A 16,470-nucleotide genomic window follows, 5' to 3' on the forward strand; every position below is an offset into this window, starting at 1 on the left:
TTACTTATGGCCAGAAAGGTGATCGAAATGGCCATAAAACAAGGCAAAATCGAGGGAGGGGAATCAAGCAAGATCCTATTCCCATAGCGTACAAGGAATTATATCAACAGCTCTTTGACACTCATGTAGTATCACCATACCCTGTAGAAGCGATGAAGCCCCCATACCTCAGATGGTATGATGAGAACACTCACTGCGAATACCATGGTGGTTTGCCAGAGCACACTATTGAAAATTGCCTCGCATTCAAGAGGATTGTACAAAGAATGCGCAACAAGAATTGGATCCACTTTAAATTAGGAGCACCAAATGTTGCAAAAAAGCCTTTACCTAATCATCAAGAGACTAGGATTAATGCAGTCACTACAGAGAAAGTAAGTAAAGTTAAAACTGTCGTTCCTGAAATAAAGTCTCATTTGGATTGGGTATGGAGTCAGATGGTGAAAGCAGGGCTTCTTGCACCACACTTAGATACATCAAGGAGTGAAGATGGTAACCACTGTTGTTACCATAATGAAGAAGGGCATGAGGTGCAAGCTTGCCCGGAGTTTAAAGTATTGATCCAGCTCATGATGGATAGGAATGAGCTAGAATTCTATGAAGAGGTCCGAGACTCTATGGAAGCGGATGTTTGTGCTACCGGAGAATTATCCAAAGGTGGATATGGCAGGGGTCGTCCTTTAGTAATTACCCCTAAAGCGAAGATATCAGAGAAAACACAAGGAAATATGGTGATCACAATACCCAACCTTTTTCCTATAAGGACAGCAAGCAAGTGCCTTGGAGGTATGAATGCCAAGTGAGCACCCTGAAGGAAGATGATAACCAACTGGGGCATGCCGTGGGGAAACAATACTCCCAACAAGATAAGTCCCCACAAAGACCACTTGGGCCCTTGAAAGAGGATGTGTTGTTGTCAATCAAAGAGCCAATAAAAGAGGAAAAAACTAGAGAGTTTCTGAAATTTTTAAAGCACAACGAATACAATATTGTAGAACAATTACATAGCCTGTCGACATGCATTTCAATGTTGGCACTGCTGCTAAGCTCATATACACACAGGGAAATACTTTTGAAGGTCCTAAATCAGACGTTTGTGCCACAAGACATACCTGTCAACAAGTTGGATCGACTGATTAACAACATTCAAGGTGATAATCTCATCTCATTTTTAGATGATGAAATTCCGTTTGAAGGAAGAGGTCGAGCTAAGACATTACACATCACCACTCATTGTAAGGGCACGCTTACCGAGTGTATTAATTGATAATGGTTCAGCCCTTAATGTTATGCCTTTGATTACATTAAAAAGGCTGCCAATGGATACTTCCCACATAAGAACATGTCAGAGCGTGGTTTGAGCATTTGACGAGACCAAGAGAGAGGTAGTCGACAAGATTGAGGTGCCTTTAACCATCAGACCTTTCACTTACAGTATTGAATTTTTAGTAACGGATATCATGTCTTCCTATAATTGTCTTTTCGGAAGGCCTTGGATTCATAAAACTGGTGCATTACCATCCACACTGCACCAGAAAGTCAAATTTGTCATTGATGGTTCTCTAATAATTATTAATGTTGAAGAAATATCGTGGAAAGTGTGACCACTGATGCTCCACACATAGTAGATGAGGAAGCGATGGAATGTTCGTTTTGCTCCTTAGATTTTGTGAATGCCACATTTGTGGCTGAAAGAATAAAGATTTCCAAACATCGGCTCTCCGAGTGCACTAAAATAGAGATCAAACAGACCTTGGGAAGAGGTGCCAAAGTAGGAAAAGAATTTGGGAATCTGTAACAGGGAAGGATCAACCCCGTCCTTTCTATAGTAGTTAGATCAATTCGGGCCTGGTTTTCAGCCCAGTCAATACAGAAGAAGGAAATTCAAAAGAACATAGAAAAGAATGGCCAGATTAAGTGTAAATGATTTCAATGGAACTCATGGTATTCCCACCTATTTGCAACACATTTAAATCAGGTGGCTATGTTTTGAGACCTCCTCAACAGATTGGAAGCTACTTTGAAAGACTTGAGTATCAACGTTGTAATCACAGAGAATGCTGAAGATGCAGATAGATCCAGAATCCGTCAACTGCGCCTGGGTTGTGCTTAGCAACTGGTCGGCGGAAGAACTACCTGTGATTTTTAAATTTCTTTCAGAGTAATATTCAAACTATCCATATTCTCCTATATCCGGGGCAATAGGTGATCTTTTGTAAGGGTGAATAAATGTTTTGTTTTAAATTCAATAAATGATGTAGTTTCTTTCATGACAAACATTTTTCTTATTTCATTTATTTTGAATTTAATTTTCTTTCATTCAGTACTTCGTTTCATTCTCATTTTAATTTAATTATCGGTCATTCTTGTGGAATATGTTCATCTCACGCATACACATTTCCTTTCTCCCTCAGGTCCCAAGATGACGATAATGCTGGCACTGATGATCCTGACACGGAGGTGGATTTTGAATCGTTCAATTATCTCGGGGAAATTGATGAATGTGACAATGAAGAAGAGTGCAACTTACCTATCGAATTGTTGAGGATGGTAGAAAGAGAAGACAAACAAATATTACCAAAAATTGAAGTCTGGAATCTGGGCACCGAAGAGGAGAGAAAGAAGGTCAAAATTGGCACAACTCTTTCGGCTGAAGTAAGACAAAACTTGATAGTCTTACTTCAAGAATACAAAGATGTGTTTACATGGTTGTATCAAGACATGTTGGGGCTAGACACAGATATGGTAGTCCACAAACTGTCTATCAAACCAGTATGCAAACCCGTTCAACAAAAGCTAAGGAGAATGAGACCTTAAATGCTCCTTAAGATTAAAGAAGAGGTTAAGAAATAGTTCGATGATGGCTTCCTTCAAGTGGCCAAGTATCCGGAATGGGTGGTCAATATAGTGTCGGTTCCAAATAAAGACGGGAAAATGCGTATGTGTGTCGATTACCAGGACCTTAACAAGGCAAGTCCCAAAGATACCCTCTGTCGTACATAGACACTTTGGTAGATAATACTGCAGGGAACGCTTTCTTCTCATTCATGGACGGATTATCAAGATATAACCAGATTAAGATGAATCCTGAAGACATAGAAAAGACCACATTCTTCACAATATGGGGAACTTTCTGCTACGAGGTGATGCCTTTCAGATTAAAAAATGCTAGGACAACATATCAGAGAGCTATTGTGACCCTATTTCATGACATGATGCATAAAGAAATTAAAGTTTATGTCGACGACATGATTGTCAAGGCACAAACTGAAGATGAACATGTCGAGAATCTGAGAAAGCTCTTTCAAAGATTAAGAAAGTTCTAACTGAGACTGAACCCCAGCAAGTGTACATTCGGAGTAACATCTGAAAAATTGTTAGGCTTTGTAGTCAGCAAGAAAGGCATCGAAGTTGATCCTGATAAAGTCAAAGCCATCCAGAATTTACCTCCCCCATAAATATAGAAAGAGGTTCAAGGTTTTCTAGGAAGGTTAAATTACATATCGCACTTCTATCCTAATATCTCTCATCCCAAGTAAACCTCGATTCTTATATTTGTCCATATTCAAAAATTCAATGGGTGTGTCATGAGTCAACATGATAAATCTGGGAGGAAGGAAATGGCCATTTACTACCTGAGTAAGAAGTTCACTAATTGCGATGTCAGATATCCTCGTAACGAAAAAGTTTGTTGTGCTTTAGTTTGGGTTACGCGTAGACTCAGACAATACATGATGTACCACACCGCTTAGCTAATTTGCAAGTTAGATCTACTAAAGTATATGATGGGTATGCTTGCTCTCTCTGAAAGATTATCCCGATGACAGATGTTGTTATTCGAATTTGACATCGAGTACGTGAGCCAAAAACCATAAAGGGAAGTGTTATATTGGATTTATTAGCAATCAGAACTGCTGAAAATTATGAGCCTTGGACTTTGACTTCCCAGACGAAGACTTGATGGCCATATCCTTAGAAGAAGCAAGTACTTCCGCATGTGATTCTTGGAAAATGCATTTTGATGGTGCATCAAATGCATTAGGACATGTCATTCTGGCCATACTGGTCTCCCCTGAAGGAAATCATTACCATTTACTAGCAGATTGAATTTAGATTGCACCAATAACATGGCAAAAATATGAGGCTTATGTTTTGGGGATTTGAGTTGCTATGGGACAAAATATAAATACCTTACGGGTATATGGAGATTTGACCTTAGTGATCTATTAGCTCCTGGAAAACCAAGGATGTAAAGTTGGTGGAGTACCAGAAGCTAATACTGGATATACTCGAAGAATTTGATGAAGTCACCTTCCATTATGTGCCTAGAAAGAAAATCAAATGGCTGATGCTTTAACTACCTTGGCAGACACATTTAAGGCTGGCGAGGAGTCTGATATGATGCCAATTAACATGCAGTCGTATGAGTACCCAACTCATTGTTACCAAATCGAGGAAGTAATAGACATTAAACCGTGGTACCACGAAATTATGCAATACATCAAAAATCGAAGTTATCCAGAGAAAGCCACCGAAACTGATAAAAGAACTATTAGAAGGATAAAGGTTGAATATGTTCTTGATGGGGAGGTCTTATACAAGAAAAGCCATGATCAAGTCATTTTGATATGCGTGGATGCATAAGATGCAAAGATGATAATAGAAGAAGTACATAACGGAGTTTGTGGAACACATGCGAATGAACGTATGATGTCAAGGCAAATTATGAGATGCAGATATTTCTGGTCCACATTAGAAAATGACTGCATCAACTATGCTAGAAGATATCATAAATGTCAAATCTACGGGGATAAAATAAATGTATCACCTCAACTCTTCATGTGATGACAACACCATGGCCCTTCTCCATGTGGGGCATAGATATTATCGGGAAAATCCATTTAAAGAATTCCAATGGTCATCGGTTCATTCATATGGCAATCGATTATTTCTCAAAATTGGTAGAGGTTGCATCAAATGTAGTGTCACTCAGTCCACTATTTGTAAGTTCTTGAAGAAAGAGATCATATATCAGAATGATTTACCCCAAAGAATCATTACTGATAATGCTATAAACCTAAACAATAAGATGATGGACGCTGCTTGTGAACAATTCAACATAAACCATCACAAGTCAATAAAGTCCCACGGTATCCAAATCTTCTACAGACTTAATGATTTAGAGAAATGTTGCACTCTCCCTAACATTGTCGCATTTTCGAAGATCTCTTGACAAATGGTGAACTCAAAAGTCATCTAACAGCTTATCAGTTCAAAAGCACCCGCATTATTGGGATATAAGTTTTCTACTTATATTCCTTTTGTGTATTGACTTTTCAGAATGTTTGTCATGTATATTAGTTATTTTTTCCTTATAAATAAAGACGATAATTTTTCCAAGTCAATTCCTTTAAGCATCTTGGGTTGAATTTAAACCTAATAATTTATTCACTTTTGAAAAGATAATTGCATATTACTTTACAAATTTTTTTTTTGAAAAGTAAGATACTCAAAAATTGATCAAGGCTTAGGCACCATACTTGAGATGGTTGAAAGGCATTTCCCAAATCAAGAATAAAAACAACATTTTATACATCGAATTTAAACATGCTGAAGACTCCAAGAATCAAAATTCAAGATTCCAGAATCAAGAGTCATCAATATTGACAACCAGAGATTGAGATTTCTCTCTAAATCCTAAAATAACATATTTCACAAATGCATTTTAGGCATATATAAGAGCATGGCATCCTTAGCATCGCATATATGCATAATTTTACAGATTCTCATTAGATTCAATTTCAAATTCACATCGAAAGATATTGAACTCGAAGCAATTCAATTCTCGAGATTGAATTTCAACTTCACAACGAAGGATATCCAATTCAAAGCTCAACTTCACAACGAATGAGCCATCCATGATTTCAAGTTCACGAAGAAGGATATCGTGCCCAATGGATTAACTTAGTGGCCCAACAAATGAGTCATCTGCAACAAACAGGGGGTTACCTCCCAGCCTAGTACATCATAACTCAAGGCGAGAAGAGTTATCTGTCAACAAGAACCTTCAAGTTCGATTTCGTTCAGCTCGAGGACATATTTACCACAAGGTAGTAGCAATGAACTATTTTTGGTCAAATTTTCACATTGAGGTCTTTAAATCGAGAAGAAGAACAAAGTTGATTAAGATTGGCAACAAGAGGTCACTTTCTGATTCAAATTTCGAATTACGATTTCAACTTCACAACGAAGTATATCGTACCCAAAAGATTGACCCAACTTCACGACAAATGAGTCAACTGTAACACAACAATGAAAAACCAGTTTCATACGAAAGTCTTCAGGATAAATTTCAGCTTCACGACAAAGTATATTGGGCTAGAAGACGATCCAAGAGCTACTCTCCAATGCTTTGGGCTCGATTTCAACTTCATATCGTGCTCAGGATTTTCCAATTCAGCTCAACCTCATGGCGAGGGAGTCATCTGTGATTCAGTCCAAATTAACTATAACAAATCAATCATGACATCGAATTTCAGCTCTACGACAGAGGATATTTGATAAGATGGGAATTGATTCCCATAATAGAAGATGTTAAACTCAATAATACATTCATGATGGACGAAATTTGTGTCCTTTGATCTTTGCCCTATTCCCGTTGCACGACTATGGGCAAAGAGGGGCAGCTGTTAACACATATTTTCGTCCGACTTTGGTCATATATTTAAATACATTAGTATTTTATAAATATATGTGTTACGTTTATATCATACATATTATACTATATACTATAATATACTATAGTGGACATATACATTATGTCCATATATTAGATAACATACTTACATACATTACACCATTATATGTGTACATTATATATTAATAACACATATATATTTATTTTTTTCTTTGTTTTATTTATAGACCCAACCCAAAAACAGTCCCACCAGGCCCAACTAACCCAGCCCAGCACGTGAGAATCCTTCTAGGGTTTCACCTCACTTCCTTCAGCGCTGCATGTCTTGGACCGTCATATCAACGGGCCATCCGACGGTCGAGATGGCTTGGAGAGTTTTCATCCCAACCGTAACTCACCACCCATTCCAGTCGCATCCAACAACTCCATAATCTAAAATTTTCGACACCATCGTGGATGAGTATCATGTCAAAAAACGGAAAAAGAAATAAGCATTTAAGTCTAAATAGGAGTCTAAATCTAACTGAAATAGGGGTTCTCTAGAGACTATAAATACATGTATTGATGTTCTAAGAAAGAGCACAAGAAATCACGAGAGAAATACACAATAAATCAAAGCAAAAAAGGCACTTGTAAAGCTTCGAAAAGAAATAAAAAAAGATAAAAGTTTTCACCTTTCTCGGTTTGTCGCTTGCATGTGGGTCTAAGTTATTTTGTTTCTTTTTTTATTTTCGTTTTTTACTATAAAACCCAAAAAAGAAGGGAGGTCGATGATTGGAGAGGAGGACATTCGAGAAGTTTTTATCAGATCTAGCCCTCCCCGAGGCTATTTTGTAAAAAACCAAGGCTATTTTTAAAGAGATGATGAAAAGGACTTTCAAAAAATGTATTTCTTTTTGTGTCTCACTTCCGATGAACGGCGGCCGAAACCGATCTACGGCAGCCGGCGAGGCGGTGGTCGATCGGATTTGGGTTCTCTATGAACCCAGGCGGTCGTGTTCTTCATTTATGAAGAACAATTGAGAGAAAAGGTTGAGTTTGGTTTTGATCGAATTGGGGGTGAGGGGAAATATGATTTTCTATTTATGAATGTTGGGTTTTATAGTTGACCCGATGTCCCGTTTTCGACCCGATGATCCAACCGGATCCCTTAGGGGATCCGCGTGTTTTCACCTGGATAGGGGTTAATTGCAGCTCTGTTCCCTATATTACTTTTAAATCCTTTTTCGCGCTTTTAGTTCAATTTTAATTTCATTTTTTCTTTTAAGTTCACCATTCGTTTTATTTTTCTTTTAATTTAGTCCTTTTTTTATTTAAGTCACATTTTAATTTAATTATTTTTTATCCCGACTTTTTTATTATTATTATTATTTGTTATTGTTTATTGTTTATTTCTTTTTTTTAATTTATTAACTTTTTGGGTTTTTTTACTTTTTTATATATTATTTTTTCATTTTTTTAATATTAGCCATTTTATATTTATTTTTCTTTTTTCTTTAGCTATTTTTAGGGTTTTGTATTTTGATTTTTTTCTATTTCTTTTATTTTTATTTTAGTAATCGTTTGTCTTTAATTTCACAATTGATATTTCTTTTATTTTTTTATACCGTAAAATTTGTCCTTGCATTTTTTTCTTATCACTTTGCGTTTTCAATTCGTGGGATCTGGGATTGTTTTATTTATTGCAATTTCTCAGTTGTTAACTTTATTTCCATTTATTTTCCAGCATGTATGTATGTATGTTTTTCTTTTCTGTTTAAAGTATCATAATTTAACCTTCATATTTTATTTTGATCAATTCAGTGTTTTTATTTTACAAATGTAACATTTTTATCTTTTAAGGGTATTCTTTTAAATCAATCAGAGGTAAGTAATTTGGATCGAATATTTATTTCTAATTTAACTTGCAATTTTTTTAATTAAGACAACTGGAAATTAAATTAGTACTGAAAGGGCAATTCAAGGGTGCTAATCCTTCCTTACCGACTCCCGAATCTGACATATTTCTGGTAAGATGCAGATCAGCTAAGAAAATGAGGTATCCGATTAACCAATTTTTGTTCTTAAAATAAATGATCGGTGGTGACTCTAACCCACTTATTTAAGTCAAAGCCCAATTTTGGGCCCACCCAAAAAACGGTTGCGACAGCTTGGCGACTCTGTTGGGGAGTGGTAAGTGAGTCAGGGTAAAGCTAATTTCTAGTTGTCTTTTTTTAAATGAAAAATTTAAGTTAATTTTTAAGTTAATTTTTCGATCTTATTACTTATCTTTGATTATTTTCAAGTAAATAATTGTAATCATGTTTTTTCAACTCTGCTGGGGACTGTGGACATATACATTGTGTCTGTATATTATACTATATACTATAATATACATACATTACACCATTATGTGCGTACATTGTATATTCATAACACACACACACACACATATATATATATATATATATATATTTATCTTTTCTTTATTTTATTTACAGAACCAACCCGAAAACAGTCCCACCAGGCCCAACTGACCCAGCCCAGTACGTGAGAAGCCTGCTAAGGTTTCACATCACTTCTTTCAGCACTGCATGTCTTGGACCGTCAGATCAATAGGCCATCCGACGATCGGGATGGCTTGGAGAGTGTCCATCCCAGTCGTAATTCACCACCCGTTCCAACTGCATCCAACAACTCCACATTCTGAAATTTTTGACACCATCGTGGACGAGAATCATGTCAAAAACTGGAAAAAAAATAAGCATTTGAGTCTAAATAGGAGTCTAAATCGAACCAAAAATAGGGGTTCTCTAGAGACTATAAATACATGTAATGTTGTTCTAAGAAAGCACAAGAAATCACGAGAGAAATACACAAGAAATCAAAGAAAAAAAGACACTTGTAAAGCTTCGAAAAGAAATAAAAAAGGGTAAAAGTTCTCACCTTTCTCGGTTTGTTGCTTGCATGTGGGTCTAAGTTATTTTGTTTCTTTCCATTTTTGACTCGAAAAACCCAAAAAAGAAGAGAGGCCGATGATATGAGGGGAGGGCATTCGAGAAGTTTTTCTCAGATCTAGCTCTCTCCGATGCTATTTTGTAAAAACCAATGCTATTTTGGAAGAGATGATGAAAAGGGATTTCGAAAAATATATTTCTTTTTGGGTCTCACCGTCGATGAACGGCGGCTGGCGTCGATCTACGGCGGCCGATGAGGCGGTGGCCAATCGAATTCTGGGTTCTCTATGAACCCAGGCGGTCGTGTTCTTCATTTATGAAGAACAGTTGAGAGAAAAGGTTAAGTTTGGTTTTGATCGAATTGGGGTGAGGGGGAAAATAATTTTCTGTTTATGAATGTTGGGTTTTATACTCAACCCGAGGACCCGACAAGATCCCATAGGGGATCCGCGTGTTTTCACCTGGATAATGGTTAATTGCAGCTCTGGTCTCTCTATTACTTTTAAATTCTTTTTCGCGCTTTTAATTTAATTTTAGTTTCATTTTTTCTTTTAAATTCACCATTCGTTTTATTTTTCTTTTCTTTTATTCCTTTTTTATTTAAGTCACGTTTTAATTTAATTATTTTTTTAACCCGACATTTTTTATTATTAATTTTTTGTTTTTGTTTTTGTTTATTTCTTTTTTTAATTTAGTTAACTTTTTTTGGTTTTTTTACTTTTCTATATATTCTTTTTTCATTTATTTTCTTTTTTAGTATTAGCCATTTTTATATTTATTTTCCTTTTTTATTTAGCTATTTTTTAGGTTTTTGTATTTTTATTTTGTTCCATTTCTTTTATTTTTATTTTAGTAATAGTTTGTCTTTAATTTCGCAATTTGTATTTCTTTTATTTTTTTATGCCATATACTTTGTCCTTTCATTTTTTTTTCTTATCACTTTGTGTTTTAAATATGTGGGATATGGGGTTGTTTTATTTATTGTAATTTCTCAGCTTGTTAACTTTATTTCCATTTATTTTCCAACATGTATGTATGTATGTTTTTCTTTTTTGTTTAAAGTATCATAATTTAACCTTCATAATTTATTTTGATCAATTTAGTGTTTTTATTTTACAAATCTAACGTTTTTATCTTTTAAAGGTGCTCTTTTAAATCAATCAGACGTAAGTAATTTGGATCAAATTTTTATTTCTAATTTAACTTACAATTTTCTTAATTAAGACAACTGAAAATTAAATTAGTACCAAAAGGGCAGTTCAAGGGTGATAATCCTTCCTTGTCTGTAACCGACTCTCAAATCCGACATATTTCTGGTAAGATGCAGATCAGGTAAGAAACCGAGGTATCTGATCAACCAATTTTTGTTCTTAAAATAAATTATCGGTGGCGACTCTAACCCACTTATTTAAGTCGAAGCTTGATTTCGGGCCCATCAAAAAGACTGTTGCGACATTTATATAATTATTAGTATCTAATTTATTAAGCGATTAATCTAGACCACATATTATAAATGACATAATGTCCAAATCACCAACCTTACGTAAAGGACATAATGTCGATCATGATAGATTAATTGTTAGTTGGTTCTGGTTAAATTGAAATATCTTTTTTTGTATAACCACATACATTCAATTTATTATCCGATTAATTTAAATCAAATACAATAGAAACAATTATGAGATAACATTTTCAATTCAAATTTTTTTAAAAAGATTAACAACTCGTGCCGATAGACTAATTAATGATTAGTTAAATTTAAATACTTTGAAGAATTCATGAATGTTTTAATCAAAATTAAACTATTTAAACAAACAAATGACGTTAATGTAGTCAATGAATTACACCAAATTGAAGTATATAGACTAAATTTCAAATTTGAATATAATAAAAGGGTCGAGACTAAATTTGATCTATTTTGAATTTTTTATTATGTTGAAAATCAATAAAAGGAAAAAAACATCACAGAAAATTGATTTTAAATTTACTTAAAAATTAATATTAAATGGGTAAACAATGCGGATGGTCCTGACTATAAGATGTTTTTTTAAGTCCTCCATCTATAAAAAATTACAAAAAAACCACCCAAGTTAAATTTACACAATTTAATACAAATAAATCCTGCATAATTTAAGAAACAAATAAAACTTTCCTTCTAATTTAAAAGGACAAATCTATCCTTTTCCAATTTCAGCCTACCTGTTTCCTCCTATAAAGAAATTAACTGCCAGCGCCATGCCTAAACAAGGACACTTCTTTTGTCCGATGGTGTGCGTTCAACCGTTTTACCGGCAGATTGGCTGCTCTTACTGCTATTCCCTCCGGACATTCTCGGAACAGAACGCTGCATGAATCGGATTGGAATTCCGCCCATGTCAAAATCCTCCTTCAAAGATTTGGTTAGAAACCTTACATATGTATCGGAAAGTTTGGTGTTCCAATTCACGAAGGCGACGAAAGTTGGAGGCCTGGCTTTCACTTGAGTGAAGTACTTGATCTTGGTTTGAGCACCGTGGTCTTTCCAAGAATGCCGGCCCGTAAACTAAACCAACAGCAACGACGACGGATTGAAATAAACAGGCATATCAAATCGAGTACAAAATTATACACTTTCAGGGTTCTAAGATGAGGGGAAAAAAAGATTTCAACCACAGACCTTGCGCAACCAACGGTTAAGACGTGCAGTGGACAACCTTAAACACCACTTCTCGTACGTATCGATGACTTGGGACATAACAGCAGCACGCCCTTTTCCGTCTATTGCTGAGATGAACACAACTGGTATCCCAGTTATCTGTTGCCAAGGCCATGATAACATAAAAAGATCATCTAAATGGTGTTTAGCAAATACATAATTCATCTATAGAAGATCCGGGTGTGCAACGAAAAGCACATAACATCTCAACTTTTTCACACATTTTCCATTATTAGTTAATCTATAGAAGATCCGGGTGTACGACAAAAATCACATAACATCTCAACTTTTTCATACATTCTTCTATTATTAATTACTAAAATAGAAAATATAGATTAACCTGACAGACCTGGGGTATAACCATCTGAATTTCTTGAGGAACAACTTCCATTATTTTTTTTATATTACACGGAATTTCTTTTCCCCATATCCTAATTTCAGGGCTTCTGTAGCAGCTTCAGCAAAAGAGTTTGTATCATTTATGAAGCGATTCAGATTTATTCATGGCTACTATAGGATTGATTCCTGGTGCATGCTTGCGTAACCACCTTCTAACCTCCTGATCCAATGGATGTAGCCCAGTTCTAGACTCAATAAATACAAAGAAATAAATTTTAATTAGAACATACTGGAGAAAGAAACCCTCAAAATAATGACCTGAAAACATTTGCACCCAACACCATGATTAAAGATGTTAAAGAAATTGATGTGATGCAATGTAATGTCTTCTCAAAAATTTTCAAATAAATTTTTAAAATAATAAAGTTGTGCAATCATAAGTAGACATCCATGCGTGTATAAGGGATCCAAAATAAGACTGACCTGACATCAATAAGAAAAATTGCAAACTGAGTTCTAGCAAGCACATTTGCGGTCATGGCAGCTGTTCTATTTAGAAATAGATCGGGATGAAGCTTCTGTTTCCAAGCCAGCAGAATCCAATACTTTAAACCGCAGATCCCCCAATTTAGCAAGCCCTTCCCTTATGTCTCTGGTATACTATTTTAAAATCCACTTAAATGAAAACCTAACCTAAGCCTTGTGAGTTTTGCTGCAAAGAGAATGCGATAATAATGGCGAAATGATTGTTTCTGGATTATTTTGAACTCGGGCAGTAAAGAATTGGGTGATATTGATTACCTTCCGGAATAAATTTATATGGTATGAAGTGGAATGGATCAGCTGTTGCAGAATGTATGTGAACTCATGCTGACAAAAAGGAATAGTCATTATCAGACGACTGCAATTCTGTGATTCTATATATGATATAAAAGCCTAAAGCAATTACGTAATTACAACCTCTTTTCCGCATATATATTCTTGAAATACTCCAATGTCCTACTTTAGGAATTGCACTTGTCTCTGCAGATAGAAAACAAGTAAGCAATATTAACATATTGAAAATAGAAAAGACGATATATTGTTGTAAAAGTGGATAAATGGAAAGGGTAGGAAGCACCCACCCCATTCACCCGAATGCGTGGGATGTGAGTAATCTTATGCCAATCCTCACCAATGTCCTTCCGACATCTTTCCGCCAACCGGGGACCACCTCGTATACTTAAGAATTCCAAATTTGTGAGCAAAGAAAGCCAGCTCGGAATCTTGGCATTGCCCCTCCATCCAAAGAAAGAGAGACGCTTCAGATTAGGAGGGGGCTGGAGGTCTTCAAGTGACTTCTCTTCATCATCTGTAGTGTAGCCCCAATCTAAAACCAATGATTCCAAATGTTGCTTCTCTTTCAAATTAGCAGCCCTGAACTCCTCTTTTGCATTTTTCACCAATCCCAAGTTTGTTATCCTTAACTGTCCCCTCAAATTGTTAAGCCCACCCAATTCCCTTAGATCTGCAGCATAACCACCACCACCACGGGAACCACGTTCATCCACCACAAACATGCTTAACCTCTGAAGCGAAGTCAGCTTCCCTATTCCACGTGGCATATGAGTTAAGCTCCGACAATCAAGACATGAAAGATGGGTAAGATTCACCAATTTTTCAATCTTCCCTGGCAATTCTTTAAGTATAACACAATGGTCAAGTTTCAGCACTTGCAAATTTAGCAACTTGCAAATACTCTTCGGGAGGATCTGAAGATTGAAATTCATAGAGAGTTCAAGGTGCCTCAAATGTTTCAACTTATGAATGGAGCGTGGAACTATATCAAGATCTAAATGATCCAATTCTAATACACGCACACCTACAGTTTGAAATTATTAAATTCCAAATCGTCTCACTCCTATTTCTATTTTTCTGGTAAGGAAAGGGCAACAAAGTTCGTAACTTCCTTCCCTTGAACGAAGGAAATATTTGAAAATCAATTGTTATATGACGACATATTTCATCAACCTCACTTGTATTCGAATTTGAGTCTAAAATTCTACTCTCTCTCCCTGCTACTGATTCAGCAAGATCATGCATTAAATCATGCATTTTACATCTCATTCCCCAATAATCATGTTCTTCCATCTCTTGAAAGAAACTTCTTTCCGCTAGGTCTTTAAAATAATCCAACCCAATCTCTTGGAGAGATTGATTCGGATCTGATTGCTTTACAAAACCTTGTGCAATCCAAAGTTGAACAAGTGTTTGTATATTAATTTTATGATCTTTTGGGTACAGTCTGCAATAAGCAAAGCAATGCTTCAAATGGGCTGGAAGATGGTCATAACTCAGCTTGAGTGTAGGCAAAATTTCACCATCTTTTCGAGATATTCTAGCAAGTTCATTATCTTTGAAAGAACGCCACTCTCTTTCAGTTTCTTTAATGAATAACGTACTAGCTATAGTCCTTATGACTAAGGGAACCCCACCGCACCTTTCCAAAATCTGCGTTCCTATTTCCAAAAAGACTGGATTTGTTGAGTCCGCATCTCTTTGCTCAAATGCTATTTTTTTGAACAAAGACCAAGCGTCATCATCAGACAAACCTTCCAAAACATAGGATTGACATTTACTAGTAACCTTTGCTACTCTATGAGAGCGAGTAGTTACTATTATTCTACTTCCTCTAGCCCCACCCATCAGTAACTTCTTTAAGCTAAACCATTGTTCTCCCTCCTCGTTCCAAATATCATCCAAAACAAACAAGTATTTTTTCCCATCAATTTTATCTCGAAGCTGTGTTTGCAATTGATCCGTCTCGAGATTTTGATTGGGTGCTTGATTAGTCGCAGACTTGATAATATTCGCTACTATTGTTTTCACATCAAAAATATCGGAAACACAAACCCACATCTTCAACTCAAAATGATCTTTAACCTTTCATAATTATAGACAAACTGCGCCAACGCAGTCTTCCCCAACCCTCCAATCCCCACGATTCGAACCATAATAACATTCTCTTCACTTTGAAACTCTTTTTCTAGCAAGAGTTCTAGAAGAGCTGCTTTATCACCGTCCCTTCCTATTATTTCTTCTTTATCCACAAAAGAGTGCGTCTGCCGCCTCCTTTTGTCCGTGAAAGGAGTTTCCACGGGAAGATTACGCTCTACCAACTTTAACTCACTGGTCTGACCTTGAATGGAAGCAAATCTGGCCTTAATGGCCTTGATTTTACCACCCATTTTGAGACCATAAGCAAACTGGTTTGAGCTTTGTCTCAACCGTCTTTCGGTTAGGCCTCGGAATTGGGCTTCGACTTAGGAAAATGGATTAGGAGTCGCCACCGATCATTTATTTTAAAGCAAATGGGTTGATCGGACACCTTATTTCTTACCTGATCTGCGTCTTACCAAAGATGTGTCGGATTCGGGAGTCGGTTATAGTCAAGGAAGGGTTAACACCCTTGAACTGCCCTTTTGGTACTACGTAATTTCCAATTGTCTTTGATTAAGAAAATTGTAAGTTAAATTAAAAGATAAAATGACGATCCAAATTATTCACCTCTAAGGTTTGAAAAACGAACCCTTAAATAATCAAGAAAAGTGTTAGAAAAACAAACACGATGAAGATAAATTGAAAATAAAGAAAATGAAATAAAGAAGAGATAAACAAAAAAAAATACTAACAAATATGGACGAAAAGTAAACAACACAGTTGATATGAAGATTATGAAAATAAAATGAATATATAAAAAAATAAAGACAATGGAATAAGATAAATAAATAAATAAAATAGAAAAATGAATCAATGAATAAAGA

The 16,470-nt window shown here is 35.7% G+C and overlaps 2 protein-coding genes across 2 annotated transcripts; both read right to left on the reverse strand.

Moving 5' to 3' along the window:
• Window positions 1–11,769: 11,769 nt before the first annotated feature.
• On the reverse strand, window positions 11,770–12,748 carry LOC120158099 (GTPase Der-like). Its single transcript, XM_039169032.1, has 3 exons — window positions 12,678–12,748; window positions 12,290–12,427; window positions 11,770–12,175 (listed from the first exon to the last, which is right to left on the reverse strand). The coding sequence occupies exons 1-3, from the start codon at window positions 12,717–12,719 to the stop codon at window positions 11,873–11,875; spliced, it is 483 nt and encodes a 160-aa protein (XP_039024963.1). The 5' UTR covers window positions 12,720–12,748; the 3' UTR covers window positions 11,770–11,872.
• A 918-nt stretch (window positions 12,749–13,666) lies between these two features.
• LOC120158048 (disease resistance protein RGA2-like) lies at window positions 13,667–15,894 on the reverse strand. Its single transcript, XM_039168988.1, has 4 exons — window positions 15,658–15,894; window positions 14,533–15,589; window positions 13,792–14,336; window positions 13,667–13,690 (listed from the first exon to the last, which is right to left on the reverse strand). Exons 1-4 carry the CDS (start codon window positions 15,892–15,894, stop codon window positions 13,667–13,669), a joined length of 1,863 nt encoding a protein of 620 aa, XP_039024919.1.
• Window positions 15,895–16,470: the final 576 nt, after the last annotated feature.

The sequence above is a fragment of the Hibiscus syriacus genome, unplaced genomic scaffold (genome assembly GCF_006381635.1).
Source record: "Hibiscus syriacus cultivar Baekdansim isolate YM2019G1 unplaced genomic scaffold, ASM638163v2 tig00111303_pilon, whole genome shotgun sequence".
Classification (NCBI taxonomy): domain Eukaryota; kingdom Viridiplantae; phylum Streptophyta; class Magnoliopsida; order Malvales; family Malvaceae; genus Hibiscus; species Hibiscus syriacus.

What these genes read in the sequence shown, in the direction of transcription:
- LOC120158099 (XM_039169032.1), bottom strand. Translation starts at nt 12,719, where the DNA reads ATGGAAGTTGTTCCTCAAGAAATTCAGATGGTTATACCCCAG. An exon ending in TTCAGATGGTTATACCCCAG is followed by an intron (nt 12,428 to 12,677) that starts GTCTGTCAGGTT and finishes CCTTGGCAACAG; the next exon opens with ATAACTGGGATACCAGTTGT. An exon ending in TTAACCGTTGGTTGCGCAAG is followed by an intron (nt 12,176 to 12,289) that starts GTCTGTGGTTGA and finishes CTGTTGGTTTAG; the next exon opens with TTTACGGGCCGGCATTCTTG.
- LOC120158048 (XM_039168988.1), bottom strand. Translation starts at nt 15,894, where the DNA reads ATGGGTGGTAAAATCAAGGCCATTAAGGCCAGATTTGCTTCCATTCAA. An exon ending in GTGAAGAGAATGTTATTATG is followed by an intron (nt 15,590 to 15,657) that starts GTTCGAATCGTG and finishes TAATTATGAAAG; the next exon opens with GTTAAAGATCATTTTGAGTT. An exon ending in CACGCATTCGGGTGAATGGG is followed by an intron (nt 13,691 to 13,791) that starts GTGGGTGCTTCC and finishes TTCTATCTGCAG; the next exon opens with AGACAAGTGCAATTCCTAAA.